This window comes from Rhipicephalus microplus, chromosome 5 (assembly GCF_043290135.1).
Source record: "Rhipicephalus microplus isolate Deutch F79 chromosome 5, USDA_Rmic, whole genome shotgun sequence".
Classification (NCBI taxonomy): domain Eukaryota; kingdom Metazoa; phylum Arthropoda; class Arachnida; order Ixodida; family Ixodidae; genus Rhipicephalus; species Rhipicephalus microplus.
This window is the reverse complement of record NC_134704.1, coordinates 83051749-83068228: the sequence shown is the minus strand read 5'-3', so window position 1 is coordinate 83068228 and position 16480 is coordinate 83051749. Positions and strand designations below refer to the sequence as shown.

Here is a 16480-nt window from a genome sequence, read left to right as displayed (position 1 = left end):
CTACGTATGCATTAAGGTCATAGAAGCTCAATTGCCGTTATTAGAGACGGAGACTAGTGGACTTCACAGATATTCGTGGGCTGTAGCATGTGTTGTACAGCGTGTTCACACCAACTGCTTTTTAGTTATTTTTTTAACTTTGATTTTTGTTTGACACTATATTGACTGACCCCTATTCATTGCGTTCGTAGTATAGTACCACCACGGAGGCGCGTATATTGGCTAGAGATGGCTCACAATAACGTCACTAAAGATTATAGAAGCGTTTGTCATCAGCGAGAATGAGAAAAAAGTGTCATTGTTGCGTTGGTCGCCTTATTCAGTAAATATATTGTCTATTTGAAAGTAAATCTAGCGCATGTAGGCTGGTAACACGTGACGTTACAGATGCAACAGAGCCGCTCAGAGTGTGACTATGCGCATGCGCTCATGTACGATGGTTTTTGGCTTTTTCAATAAAAGATACGTTGATGTGTAGCACCTGTCCTGTTTATGTGTTCCTTCTGTGTCTCCATCATATTCCTTTTTGCGTTACGAATATGAAAGCAAGTGACGAGCGTCGCGATGGGCTCTCGCATGAAATAATGGTACAACAGCTCAGACTTGGTAAAGGTACAGGGCAAACTTCCGTGCCCCTATACGACCAAAATGATGGGGGGGGGGGGGGGGGGGGTAGGGAGACGTTCTTTGGCCACTCGCTCGCTGTGTGCATAGCTACAGAGGAGGGGGGGGGGAGGGGGGTTGTCGTGAACAACAAGGCGAGAAAAATAAGTCAATCCCACAAACTGTGCTTTGAGAGTGCGGTACGCAATAAAAATCTGGCGTTCGTGTGATCGAAATTCGGAAGTTAGCGCGCTGCTCGGTCAAGCATTATACCCACTGTCTAGACAAAAACACATCAGGTAACTAATAATGCTAAGGCGTGCGTCCCCGTAAATGGAACTTGTGGTTACGCATGTGGCCAGGTAAATTAAGACGCTGAATTTGTTTATAAAAGAGCAGGCTTAAAATAGGTTGCAATGGTGATAAACTCTGCATGCCATAATCTTGCCGTCACTGTGTAGTGTCTCTTATGTTGATTTTCTCGTGGGTTCGACTGCCGAATGACGACGACAGCGTTTCAACGAAGGCGGATTAGAGAAGCGCTGGGCCACGCATTACACTGGTTACACGATATGCAAGCTGCCAAAGCACGAAGCAAACGATTCTCGTCTATTAGTTCGACGACTTTTTCTCCAAAAGTCCTATGTAATATGTTTTTTTTGTTTTAAAGAGTGTAGTCGCACAAATTATTAACACGAGAAACATAGCACCAGCTAAAGATCTTCCACGTGTATACGCCGATAACTACGCGTGAAATTCACTACGAACACGCGATGTATTTGCTCCTCGAGTGTTTGCTGACATTTTTTTTTAATTTGTTCAACGCTACTCACAAGTTCAAGGAGCAGCGCAGAAATTAAACTTAAGAAAAAGTTGTGCGCGTCACTTTCAAAACTTCTACCTCAAGCACTTAGAGCCTCAACAGAAAACTTGAACTCTCTTTTATTGATTTTAGTACAGCATTTTCAAGCAATGTGAGCTTTTTTTTTTTTAATTGATAGACGGCCGAACTTTCATTGGAAGCACGACTAAACGCTTGCTTTTTTTCCATACAGTTTCGTAACCCACAAGACTTCCTCGACGTTCATTTAATGCCAGCGACGGCGCTTTTCCGCGGTCTTGCACAAAATAAAACAATAAATCTAATAACGACTCCCCGCTGAGCCGAAAAGACGTCTAGCTACCTCTACCTCCACCACCTCCGCCGCCTACCCTGCGGTATTTATCCCGAGTACCACAGAAATTGGTCGATTTTTATAACCGCCTCAAGAAGAGGGAAGGGCGTACGATCAATTCGCGAGGCTGCGCCGACCACCGGAGCCTTGTTGGTGGTGATGTTCTATGAATTGCCTTTCGTAGCTTATGGTGAAGTTTTCTCTTTTGTTTCTATAGATTTTTGTTTCAGAACTGCGGTGCAATTTCACGACATCTCCGCGCGGCAAAGTGGAGGAGCGAGGCAATATTGGAGATGGTCGTTACGATGGTCATACCTTATATTTATCCCCAACTTAAGACAGCCACGATATGGGACTGTCGATGTACGAACACTAATTTCGAAGGCGTAATTCTAAAATTAGCAATTTCCGCCCCTGCGGTGCGTTCCTAATTACCCGCTGCCTGGTTATTTTTACGAATGTAAATGCCTCTCACTCATCTTTTTAACACATTAGTCATGTTTGTAAAAACCAATCTCAGCAGACATGAAACGTTTTGCTGGCTCCTTGCTTCGAACCCTCTTGTTAGTTGGCGACCATTTATGATGTTTAAATCTGTAACGGGTAATTTGCGACGAAGATGTACAAAGTTGCCTGAATATTACTTCATTTATGGCTGGTCTTGAGCGCCAAAATTGTGGCAACAGAACAATGCGTCAGACTACGTCCACTCAGTGGCCGGTCAAAGACATTACGAATGGTGCATTGTGGATGTGCTGCTGGTGAACGAATGCACAAACGTCGTCGCTAATATATTGTCCGTTAAATGCATTGCACTCAACGCGGTGGAGGCTACGTAAGACGTTCGGTCAGTGAAATCTAAAACATCGTACGTGTCAAAGTGATGTTTCACAGTCGCTGTAAGTGCTCGTGCGCACATAGCATAGCAAAGGAAGCGCGGCAACTGTCTGGACGATTCAAATGAAAAAGAAACAAATGAAAACACCAATGCGAGGCAAGAATTATGTAAGAACTTATTCACCGCCTTAGTTCAGGGTTGTTTATCTCCAAGCCACGAGAACTTTATTGTTCGACGTAAAACTGATAGAAATCACATTGTGGGTCCAAAACCAGTGGTAATTATTTGTTGGAACGTTCTCCCTTCCCTTGGTGCCGGGTAGTGCCCATTCTTCCTTCCCTTAGTGCAAAGTAGCAAGCCGGATGCTCCAATTTCTGGTTAACTTCCCTGCCTTTCTCTCATTTTATTCTCTCTCTTGTTGGAACGTTCTACTGAGCCCTGGTAAACTTTATAAATGAGTGTAACTTGTTTATTTAAATATGTGTGATGGGTCGTTTTCGTTTTTATGTATGCTTGTTATGCCAAAGGGCAGTCTTTCGAAATAGAATAAATTGCTCGGAACGAACGCATATACTGTTAGAAGCTTCGCTAGCCTAAACAGCACCGACGGCTGTTATATATGGAACCACGTATAATTGGAGATAACTAAACTTCATTATTAGTGTGGCCACAGTAGTGTTTAACAAATTCGAGCTCACTGTACTCAACTATGGAAGAGAAGTGAGCCGAGTGCATAGAGAAAGTGGTTAACGATATCGAGTACTTCGTACTTAACTATGGGAGAGCAGTGAGCCGTCCTTAATTTGGCTATTTCTGGATTTTAAATTAGTGTGTTTAGAAAAAGTTCTTAAGAATTTAGAGTACGAGGTACTCTACTCTGCGAGAGCACTGGGCCGTCTCGCTAAAAGAATTTCGACATGCTTCCCAATGAATAGGGGGGGGGGGATTAGAAAAAGGGGGTAACGATTTAGAGTACAGGGTACTCTACTATGGGAGAGCTTAAAGCCGTCCCGTAAGAGTGGCGTTGGGTCAAATAGATAAATGGTTACATATTTTTAAGACTAGAGAAAGAACAAGAGAAGGCGAAGGCTAGGGCACTACGCAGCAACATTTACTACATAAGATTCTTTACGCGCACCTGAATATAAGTAGTTGTTTGCTCTTGCATTTCGCCACCATTTAATAGCATCCGCCAAAGTCGGGAACCATCAATATAAAGTCACGCCGTGACACTTTTATCAGCCAAAAGCCACTTTTATTCCGCGACTGGTCTAGCATTTGCGTATCCAAGGCAACATAACTTAATTCGCGAGTGGACTCTAATTCATGTCTTTGTTTTCCATTGAAGTTTTATAGCGCAAGCTGTTAGGAGATCACAATGGCCACCAACCTTTACATGCGAAGCATATTAGAGCGGGGTTCAATGCGGTGTGTGGCGTGACACACCTTTACTACGCATGCGCAACAGCTAGCCCAAGCACTGCCATAACGCGCTAACACGCTAGCGCGTTTTGGCTTGTGCAAGGGGTTGGGTAAGATGTGGCCTCTGCCTTTTACGTTCTCTCAGCAAACATGTGAAGACGACGGGGAACGAGATTCCGCAGAGGAGCAATGAAACAACGCGTTTTAAACTAGAGTGAACGCGCTAGCACGTGTTAGCGCGTTCAGCGCTGAGTAAGTGGCTGTGTAAGAGTCAGTGGCCTCTCTCTCTTACACTCTCTCTACATTTGATACCTGCAGACATCGCGGAGCAGCGGGTGGAGTAGCGGTAGGTTCTATGCGCCTAGGCGCAACGTAAACGTCGGCAAGCGGACCCCGAGCTCCGCTCTAGGTATAGTGAACTAGAGGTTCAGAGGAAGCTCAGCGCCAACGGCAACTTCGGCCAGAAACTGCTACGAATAAAACTCGAGCTCGGCATGCGAAAACGCAGATGCAGCGTCGACAAGCAAACCCCGCTATACGCACCGCCAACGTCGAAGCCAAGCGTCAGCGTTGGGCCCACGCGTCACCTGTGGACAGACGTTGTGAGTACAACACGCGTGCAGAACGCCTCGCTAGACAACTTCAGCGCCCGGACTGCGACGACGCGACGCCACTAAATAACACTAAACACGACCCTAACATTATATGCGCATCTTCTCCTTACTTCTGTAAGTGCGTCTCATTGTCCCCGTCCCTATCTATATTTATATCCCTCTTAATCCTCCTTATCCCTTTTAATCCGTCCTTACTGCCATTCCTCGTGAGCCACTGTTGAGGTGTCGCACTACGATGCAGACAGTTACGGGGCTCAATTGTATCTTCTTTTCTCCCTTCTAAGAGTCATTTACACTTACTACATTAAATGCGCGAGGTTAACGAAAACATAATAGAAAAGATGTAGTATAACGGATGCAAAGGCGGTGTGCACCCCCCGTGCTGCTTCGCATCACCTCATGGTCTCCTTAAGTGGGAGGTGGTTTAATTTTAGGGATGAAGCTCCTTATGCCGTGGGTCGTGCGTCCGCGATGTATGTAGCAGTAGTATTAGTCGTCGTCGTAGTAGTAGGTAGTCACCTCTTGTTTAGTACTTGGAATGTCCGCTGGATGGTGGTACTTCTATATGATGAATATGTGATAAAAAGAGGCGAGATGGCCGTACCTGGAGTGTTTACTAGATGAACGGGCGCACTGATGGACGCACGAATGAACGGACGCATGGACAGATGAACGCACGGATAGATAAATGCATGGATGAACGGACGCACGGACAGATGGATGCACGGACGGACGCATAGATATAGGGAAGCAAGAACGAATGGACAGACTGAAGAATGCTTCACCCCACTCATCATGATTGAGTCCGTGGGTATGCTGATATTTTTTTGTGTGTGTGGTACGTGGTTCACCACCATCGCCGCTAGCGTTTGCCTCAGCCATTGCACACAATAAAAAAATTTAAAAGCACAGCATATCCACGATGTGAATGATGACGAGTGGGCTGAAGCGGACGGACGCATGGACGAACGGTTGGATGGACACACGGAAGCATGGACGGACTGACGGATGCTTCACTCAACTTATCATCATGCAATCCGTGAATATGCTGTGACACCGTTTTTATATGCGAAGCATTTCTTAGCGAACTTCGGCGACTATCTATCTATCTATCTATCTATCTATCTATCTATCTATCTATCTATCTATCTATCTATCTATCTATCTATCTATCTATCTATCTATCTATCTATCTATCTATCTATCTATCTATCTATCTATCTATCTATCTATCTATCTATCTATCTATCTATCTATCTATCTATCTATCTATCTATCTATCTATCTATCTATCTATCTATCTATCTATCTATCTATCTATCTATCTATCTATCTATCTATCTATCTATCTATCTATCTATCTATCTATCTATCTATCTATCTATCTATCTATCTATCTATCTATCTATCTTATGTAGCTATTGGCCTACAACTTCAAGCCCTCCCGGCCGTTTAAATAATGGGATCGACACAAAAATGTTATAGCATAACATGACTGTATGACGAGCATAAATAAAAAATCATAAAATGAAAATTATGACATGCATTTCATGAATGTCATGATTTACATTTAATGGTCCTGCTGCTCTTGCGGTGGATTCGTTCACATGACATGTTGCGAAACTGGTATGGTATGACATGACTGCATGGGGAATACAAGTGACAGACCCTAACGTGGAAATCTTGAGATGAATTCAAGGAAGTGGTGAGTCAAGCTCATGGTACGCTCGCGGGTGTTTCGCCAGCTTCACATATACAAAATTTGGTGTTACGGAACGTGAATTCATGACGAAGGTATGTGACTGGTGCAAATATGATAATTATGAGATGCATGTCGTGTAACATGACTACATGCCACACTCATGATGCACTGGCGGCCGTTTCGCAAGCTTCACTTATACCAAATTTGGTATTACGGGACATTAATGAATGACGAAGATACGATACTGGTGCATACATGATAAACATGAGATGCGTGTCGTGTAACAACATTACTACATGCCGCACCCATGATAGGCTCACGGCGGTTTCGCTAGCTCCGCATATACCAAATTTGGTATCTCGTGACGTTAATAGTTGACGAAAGTAAATGACACGTCCAAACATAATAATCATGACATCGGTGTCATGTACGGCATAATTTAATTCTGCCTCGTAACGTTTTGCTGATGTTAAAGTGACATATCAACCTTCCGCCTCCGTGCCTCGCATATCGTCGATTCCCAATCTACGTGGAATCTACGCCAACTTTTTATTTGCATGGAATGCAATGCATGTGGCTACTACGACGACTACGACGACACGGGACATACAAACTATGGCATAAACAGCTTCGCCACTAAAAGCATGGGTGAGACTACAATACAGGCTTAAACTTCTGCATGACACTCAAGTATTCTACAGCAGTTTCAATGCAAAGGACGTCGAAAGACGACAGTCTTCTGCTTGGAGGCTTTCGCCCCGCCGTGGTGGTCTACTGGCTAAGGTACTCGGCTGCTGAACCGTAGGTCACGGCATTGAATTCCGGCTGCGGCAGCTGCATTTCCAATGGAGGCGGAAATGTTGTAGGCCCGTGTGCTCAGATTTGGGTGCACGTTAAGGAACCCCAGGTAGTCAAAATTTCCGGAGCCCTCCACTGCGGCGTCTCTCATAATCATATGGTGGTTTTGGGACGTTAAACCCCATATGTCAATCAATCAATCAATCAATCAATCAATCAATCAATCAATCAATCAATCAATCAATCAATCAATCAATCAATCAATCAATCAATCAATCAATCAATCAATCAATAAGTCAATCAATCAATCTGCTTGGAGGCGCTGCGTGACATAAATGACGCCATCTGGCAATATTGTGAAGAAACGAAAGTTTCTTTCATAGAGTTTCATACAATAATACCTAGAGGGCAATGTGGCGCTAATGTTCACGCGGGCTCCTTCAGCCGCGCTTGTATTGCACCCCCATGGGAATTTCGGGAAGTACAGGCTTCGGATCTGCTTGGGATAAATCGCGTTCTTGCGATTCGTTAAGCTTGTTTGCAAAGTGTAAAACAAAGCGATATGAAGTTATGTTTAAATAAACGTGCTTCATTCTTTTGTACGTGAATTTGTTGTAAAAAATTTTGTGGTTATGCGGTATAGGTGAAACCAGGAAAAAGATAACCACCAGGTTATGCATTGCTCTGTCAGCGCGTTCCAGAATTGGCATCAGCATATAATGAATTATTTTTACAGCGTGTGAAAACAAACATTCTTGCTTCGCCCTCGAAAGTTCGCGTTATCTTTTTATAGAACTAGTAGTACAGTATTAAGCGAGGAACGCTTAACGATTCGTCTGCTGCAATGCCAGGTGCGTCTTAGTAAGTAGTCTGCCACTAACGCACCTCTCATTTTGTTGTAAAGTCAAGTCAGAGGACCACGATGGTGCGTACACTTCGGTTCATGTTCGTTTCGCAGTTGATATAAACGGTTCTCGGCAAGATGCGCTAACAAAAAAAAAACTGGCAGATCCCACGTAGAGTAGGAATCGTTTATATGCGAAGCACCAATGAGAAATGTTGATATGTTACTTTAAAATCAGCACAACGTTACCAGGTTTAGGTGAATGATGCCGTACATGACTTCCATGTCATGATTGTTATGTTTAAATGTGTCGTTTACCTTTGTCTTCTATTCAAGTCACGTGATATCACATTTAGTATATGTGAAGCTAGCGAAACGGCCGCGGGCACAGGCAGACCAACATTTTTGCGTTTATTTTACATTGCAAGAAAGACTGTTTAAAAGAAAATCCGCCAGGCCTGCGCTGAACGCGCAGCACAATCACAGCGAAAGCTAGAAAAGCCGACTTTAAGAGCCTTTTGTAAGCGTCCTTTGGGAAGCTGCTGCAAGCACACTTTCAGGGTATCCATTACGAAATTAATCATACTGTAGTAGGCAGGCAATGCCTATGCCATCCTTCGTCATTCTTCGAAGAAGCGTGGTACCTGCTGCACACTTGCAAGAAAGTTTGTGCTTTTTTGTGTGCTGTGGCTGAAGACGATAAAAAATTATATCAGAAGCTCTTCCGATCCCCACAATTCCCACAAGCACTGGCGTGGCTCAGTGGTAGAATACTGGGCTGGCACTCAGCGAACCCGTGGTCGAGCCTCAAATGTTTTTACTTACTGAGTTTTTTTTATTTCGTGTGATACTGGTTACGGACACCGGCGGTGGTGGTGGAAAACTACGGTGCTGTGCGTGACCCGAGTTGTAATCTAACACCTCTCGTATTAAGATTTTTTATGTTGGATGAAGAGTCACGTTAGTAGCTATTCATATTTCTTTGCATTGTAAACATCGCTATAAAGTGGCAGAGGACGTGATGAGAGCCCCTGTAACAGCTTGATACAATAACAATGAGAACTAACAGACAATGATGCTAAGGTAAGCATAGGGGATGGGGTCAGTAGTAAATGTGATATAAATGTGAAGAAGGAAAAGTGAATGAAAAGATAACTTGCCACTGGCAGATGTCCACCTTGCAACTTTCGGATAACGTGCCCGATCTCAGTTACAGTGACGGTGATCCCCCTGCTCCTCGTGCACCTCATGGGATATAGTAGTGCATTTTGTTCTGTCAGTTCTAACTAATAACGCGTCTAAAATGAAGGAGCCCTTAATATTCTACCTTTTTCGTTCCTTCAAAAGCAGCTTCGAAAGCTTGTAGCTCCAGGTACTACATGGCAGCACCAAGCGGTTGACATGGCACAGGGTCTGTGCTTGAGGGTTAACAGTGAGGTGTTTATCTGCACTACGACCACTATTCCACAACTGTTACAAACATAAGTGCAAATTAATATACAGTACAGATATATAAGGATGTATAAACATTCTGTAAAAATATTAGCATACAGAGTGTATAAATAAATAAATACAATAAAGCAGTACATATAAATATATAAATATATGAATACGTGTAAGTATTTAGCATAATAGAAGTGTCGAGTCGTGCTGGGAACCGAATAACACAAAGAATTGCGTCACAAGTGGGTTTCTTAAGGCTGCCTACCCGTCACAGCTGGCTCAGCCATAATCTGCGATCATCAGTCACACCATCTGGGACGTTTGCTAATAATTGGGTTACATATTGCCTTATAGACCGGTAGTAGATACTTACCCACTTCTCAAATTGGTGATGAATTAGAGCTAAATGTGCACGTCATGTTGTACTCACAGTATAGCCGCCCTGAGATAGTGGATAACGGTCTTATAAGAGGCCACTCCTTCAGTTTACCCCATGATCAACAAAGCAGCAAGTCCCGTGCGGGTTTGTTGATAAATGTATTATTTTAATCAAGTGGCCATGACACTAGTAAGTCAAGTCTTTATCTCCAGTTGTTCAGTCACACTGTGAGTTACACTATTGTTTCAATTTATTTTTCGAGACGTAGTTTTATTTCTCAGTCACGCTGAGTCGTTGGTACTGCGGCCCCTCTTAGAATAGATTACGTTACTTTACCTAGAATTGAATAAGCAACCAGTCAAACAAACTTGACTGAGAATGATATAAAAATGCATATAGTAGTAAGGAAAACGCAGAAAAATGCAAATCTTGTGTTACTCTTCGCGTTCTCGCACATTCCCGTGCACTGCCCCTGTTTGGACTCCTGATCCCCGGCCGCCTCGAGACACTATCTCGAAGCTCAAAAAAAAAAAAAAGAACAAAGAGCTCTGCACTGTATAGGATGGAAGGGTTTTCGATACACGTAACTTTCATCCCGTTTCGCCATGGTGTGACATCGGCAGGCTGTGTGTGTGCGCTGGATATTTGCGTGTCGACGGCACAACGCCGAAGTCCGGACGTGTGAGTCGTTCGCTGGAGTGAAACTACTAGTAAGGGAAAAACTGGGAGAGAATGGTCGTGCGCTGAAGAGGAGCCACCATTGCGTGGAAACAGAAGAGAGTGCTTCGGCCTTTTCACTGTGTTACCCGCTGTCTGTGGTAACAGGCAAGGGGAGAAGAGGCTGCATTGAAAGAAGCAAAAAGGAGTGAGGGAAAGGGGAGTGGTAGGCAGGGGTTACGTGTACTCCTGCGAGTCTGCGTGTCTGGGTGCGGCGGCTTTTTGCTTCACGGTTAGCTGCTTGGCAATCTAGATAATGCACGAGCCAGATAGAAGAGAGAGTGGAAGAGGCTCCGTCGTGCTCCAGAGACGCCACGTTAAAAGATATATAATGCGGTTGCTTAGCTTTCTTGGCGAGGTGCTGTGTCCTGTTTGTTTGTCGCCGGTCCAACCTCGGCACAAGGACTGCACCCAGATACCTACGGTAAAGGGAGAGGAGAAATGCGTGTAAACTCATAAAAATGGGTGTTGCGTCTGTGTCAGGGCTTCACGTATTAGCGGTGTTAATAAGCGTTTTGGTACCCTTGGTGGAGACACATTTAAGGGAATTGCGTATAGCACCGTGCTATGACCGACCAACACGTAAAAACTTTCTTAGCGACATCGTATCGTTTGGAAGAACTTGTTTTGGTTGAGGTTTTGTACAGATTCACAAAAAGTGTAAGCTGGGTAAACTAACGACCACATAGACCAAACTGAAGGATCGAGCTTGCACTTGTGTCTGGTCTATGTGCTATAGGCACAGTTCACACATTTTGTTAAAGACAGCAGATGGACAGAAAAAAAAAACGGAGGGAGAGCAGATGGACAAGCTGTCTATGTTAAAAAGGACTGTGAACTACGCTTATGCAGTAACACATCGTTTATGGTGTGAGAGTTCATCAAAGCAGCGAGACTACTCGATGCAGTAAGACATTACAAATGGAAAAGTTATACTTTAATCGTTTGTGGCATGAAGCTAGTTACAAAAAAAGACAAGCAGATTGAAGAGAAGTGAACAATTGCCCCAGGTGTTAACTCCCAACCAGTACTTTTCAGGGGGGTTGCCTCGTGCAAACGAGTATAACGAGTGCAAAGTATGCAAACGAGTGAGATACGAATTTTCTCTTTCATGAACTCTCCTTCAAAGTCCGAGCTTCTGAACATCTTCCTCAACACAGTGAGATACTTTTTTCTCAGAATACCGGTGATCTATAGGCGTACCGCAAGCAGCATGGCGTGTTGCTTACGTGTATAGTTGCGTGTATTACATCCTGCGCAGGAAGCTGCGTGTAAAATTACACAAAAAAACTACGAATCGTAGCTGATGATCTGGGACGGAAGAGGCGTCTTGCACAAGCAGTTTCTTCAAGTTGTACCGGTTAGCAGAAAACACAGTGGCAAAGGCCAACATGTTTTAGATCGTATTCATAAGGAGTCATAAGCATATATCCCTCCTTGGGGGATGACGTAGTCCGAAGCTTAGGTTAAGGGTGTACCTCTATTTTTAAAGTTTGGCTGAAAATTTCCTTCTTACTTACCCCATCGAAAATCCCCACCAAGAATGAAGTTTCATTTAATTTTTTTTAAATGTACAAACCAAGTTTATCTTCTTGAAGATGAAAACGAGAAATCACGAAGACACATTGCATTTCACCCACGTTTTCTTTGCGTGCACCTACGGTGAATTCTGATATAAAACCTTAATGTGTTCGCAGTGAGCCAGCATTAATTACGGTAGGAAGCATTAAGGAACAAAGAAATTCGAACGGAGGGAAAGAAGGGTGAATTACGTGCCCGCTTAATGACCAAGTGATAAACCGCGCTTAGGGTTGCGGGCTCATTAAAACGTGATCTCGCATTTGGGCCACTACTTACGTAACTTCTGGCTAAACACTGTGCACTGCTTGCAGGAAGCTGAGTAGTCTTTCGTGTGATTGAGGGCAGTGAAGGTGTGCAGTCTCATACGCTTAACTTCAAGACGGCGGGAAAAGCTTGATCACTCCACAGCTTTACTGATAGGCTGTGCGTTTCACGTTTGAGATCCCCATCAGTGGTGGTGGCTGCGTTTGTGTACGCTACTTCTGCATGCTAGTTGCGTCAACTTGTGGCCCCAAAACTGCTGGACGGATTATTCTTTACATGAACTGAACCACCTGCATAGTCAGTATGTCTTGACTTAACATCAGTGTGCCGCGTATGGCTGTAGTCGATGACTTTGGTGAAGGCACCACTGTATTCGACGGGCCGTTCGACGTGCCGCCTTTCAGAACCATCGCCGAAAGCATTACTTCTCTTTTCCAGAAATTAGCTTAATGAAAACCTAGTTGCACACACATTGTGAACATAATATTTAATGCTTTTTATGCTAAAGTCAAACATGATATGTGGCAGAATGATTAGGTATTAAACATGTGGGAATTGAGGAAACTACATTTTAATTATAATTAACTTCTGAAACGCACACAAAACACCAGGTACTTCATTTTCCTCCTTGTAACGTAATATTGACTGCATTGTATTTATGTTTTGGGAATTTGATACGTTCGTAAACTGTCCATTTAAATTCGCGCTTGGAGGGAACATAAGTGCAAGAAAAGGAATCACTGTTGCTCGTGCCTGTTTTTTTTGTATTTCCGACTGCAGCGTCAACATTTTTGCTCCACAATCTTCTTAATATAGATGACACGGCTGATATACCTTTTAGAAGGAAGTCTCCGTGAAATGAGGAACTCGTTCTGAGTTCAAGGTATGCGTAGTTTTTTTTTTAAAAAAAAGCTAGATTTCAAGGTCAAGCATCTTGTGTGTACTCGGGCAACATGTGTTCGGAGGCTAGTTTGTAAGACGCGTTCTGTAAACATAAACTGCGTTGATTCTGTCTGATGTATATGGTGTCACGTCTCAAACGCTGTTTAAGCTAACAGATTATGTATTGTGTAGAGCCTCTCTTGTGTCATATGTGCATGCGTGTGGTGTAATTACCCATTCAAGTTTTTTTAGATGTCTTTACCTGTTCGTGTCATCCTGTGTAAAATTTCTATGATATCGTAGACCATATTTTCTCGCATACAACCTGTTTCTGCATATAAACATCACCCCACACTAATAAGAATTACGTTCCGCACCTGCCTCAGTTTGGGGAACTGCAACGTTAACTACACAATAAAACATACACATATAACCCCTTTACATAGCCCACACTCCTATTGTTTAGACACACTTACCTGTTTTGTTGGCGCGCGTTGTATACAAGAAAATACGTTATGAAAGCATGTAAAGAAAGTCACAAGAAAAGGCGAGATGTTGCATTTCATTTTTAACAGGGATCGCAAATGTTTAATTCATACACGAAAGTAACTTTAGTGCTCGGACTCACTGTTGCAGCTGTACCCGACGTACAAGAGTGGACAGTACAAAACATTTATCGACGAACTAGAACAGCTGCACATGGGAACTCTTGAAGGTGGAGGAGGAGCAACCGAAGATATGCAAAGGTAAGCGCACCCACTAGGAAACTTGGCTTAGTTGATGTGAATACTTGCAAACACGTCAATCCCAATCCACACATCTGAATTTTATATCCCCAATAAATGTTAGAGGCTTTTGAGACCGATCGAAACGCCGTCTAAAAGGTGACCATGATTCTCTTAAGTGCTGAGAACAAGAGGGAGTCGGCCGCGGTCACATCAGGGCTGATGCAGCCCCAGATGAAACCCTCATATGAGTCTGACAGGTTTCCTTCTGTTTTCAAAGCTTAAGACAAGCTGTAAAGGTCAATGGGCTCCCGCAAGGTCTCTGGTTGAGGACATAGCCTCTGATGTTTCAGGGTCCTTCGCAACGTGGAAATAGCCTTGTAAATGGTGAATTGGCACCAAATAAAAAACTTCGAACATTTTTAATATGTTATGATTGCGTCAATAATTTTTTAACCATACACGCTCTCACTACTTCACAAAGGAACCCTTAATGTTACTATCTCGCTGTCGGCGTTCTTGTCTTCAGTGATTCGCTCAACCAATTTTCACGCGTGCAGGAGTGGCAGCCAGCACGGCACCGCCGACATGCACCCGATAGTGGTGGCGCTGCAAAGGCACTTTAACCGGCACGTGGCTGACGACAACTACTCGGACCTTGAGCCAGAGCCCAGCGATGTTTGGTGAGTTCCTGTACGTTGTGTGCAAAGCCCGCTAGCGTACTCTTGAGCAAGACGGAGACACAACGCATATGCGTAAAGCGCGACGCCTTTTTCAAGCATACGAAATTTCTTTTAAACAATGTTTTGCTTTCTTGAAAAGTGGCAAGTGAAAAGAGCTCAGAAGAGCGGGCAAATAAAAGTGGGATAAGCACAGCACAAGAGGGACTAATACTGCTAGGTGAGGTAGTTGGTATGAATGCATTATAACTTATTTTTAGCGCACACTGACACACACACAAAGAGAGGGAACGACACCAACGCTACCTTCAAGTGAAGGCTTTGTTCAGAAAAGAAAAAAAAATATTTATGAATGCTATTACCCCGCTGCAAGCCGCGGTGGTCTAGTGGCTAAGGTACTCGGCTGCTGACCCACAGGTCGCGGGATCGAATCCCGGCTGCGGCGGCTGCATTTCCGATGGAAGCGGAAATGTTGTAGGCCCGTGTACTCAGATTTGGGTGCATGTTAAAGAACCCCAGGTGGTCGAAATTTTTGGAGCCCTTTACTACGGCGTCTCTCATAATCATATAGTGGTTTTGAGACGTTAAACCCCACATATCAATCAAACACCGCTGCAATACGCACCGCCGTAGTTTTAAAGTCCGCGGCTTTCACAGCTTATCTGCTGTGCTTATTATCAGCCTCAGCAGCGGCACTTCTTTTTCCAATATAGTCACTGACGGGTGGCTAATGCAAGATGATTGCCTAATGTTAATGTGGAAATCCTCTGCGTTTCTCGCATGGCGTGATCATGGTGCGTAAACAAAATGACTGTTAGAAAAGCGTGCCTCACACCCTCATTTCCCACACTTTGCACGCTGTATGGCCAAGTGAGTTAGCAGCCTACCCTCTAAAGGTGAGTGGGGCTCCTTACGGCGTATGTTTATGCAGCAAGCAGCGACCAGTCTGCCCCGCATACGCTCGTCCACACGTCATATTAATACTGTAAATAAGGTTAGACGCAGATTAAACAAAACTAACCTTGTGCTCAATTTTGGAAGTTTGTTCGTTGGTGAGATCACACTTGGTTACACGCGAATAGGCGTATTCCTTACTTTTTTATTTTTTCGCTCCCATGTCTTGTGACGTGGACCTCAATACTGTGTGTTCATAGCCACACCAGCTTTCCAATATAAAATTTATTATGACTCGGTTACGAATACTTATTCTCGAAAAATGCCGTTGCATGGTGAACACTGACAATAATTTCTGTGGTGTGGATATTTTTGCGTACATAGTTTGCCTTCGCGATTGTAACATTCTGATTGGCTTAACCAGAAAGGTGGTTTGGAACTTTCAACCCCCTCCCTTACTCAAAAACCTTGAATTTTCAGTTTATTATATACACGCACAAATGCATATATAGTCATGTTCTTGCGTATTATACATATCATTACACGTTTTTATCATACATATTCTGATGTATGTTTCATACAAATCGCGATATGCATGACGCATACATATCGTGGGTGTAGCCCGAAATGAATTTATCTATACTCCCAGTCTTTGTACACGCTTATGTTATTCGTCGAAGCTTGTTGCCGTACGAGAGGAACGGTATCGACAAAATGGGCAGCAGAGAGCTAGACTTTAAGAAAAAAAAAACGAAAACTTGGGACTCGTCGGGTGCATGCCGGGGAGCAGCTCTGTAGGGTCGCATACCTGCTTCGACCAGGAACACATACGTGGTCCCCTCGCGGCATCGATCTCACATTTCGGATCATCAACTATTTACGTCTGATTCGCAAAATGACCCAGATGAAGAAATCATTA

The 16480-nt window shown here is 43.7% G+C and overlaps 1 protein-coding gene across 1 annotated transcript in view; it reads left to right on the top strand.

Moving 5' to 3' along the window:
• The window catches only part of LOC142817849 (cadherin-like and PC-esterase domain-containing protein 1), a 226033-nt gene that overhangs the window by 187005 nt on the left and 22548 nt on the right, over positions 1-16480 (top strand). The window contains exons 13-14 of the mRNA XM_075895727.1: positions 13899-14008; positions 14548-14670. Of these exons, the coding sequence (XP_075751842.1) occupies positions 13899-14008; positions 14548-14670 (233 nt within the window). The remainder of the gene's footprint in view (positions 1-13898; positions 14009-14547; positions 14671-16480) is intronic.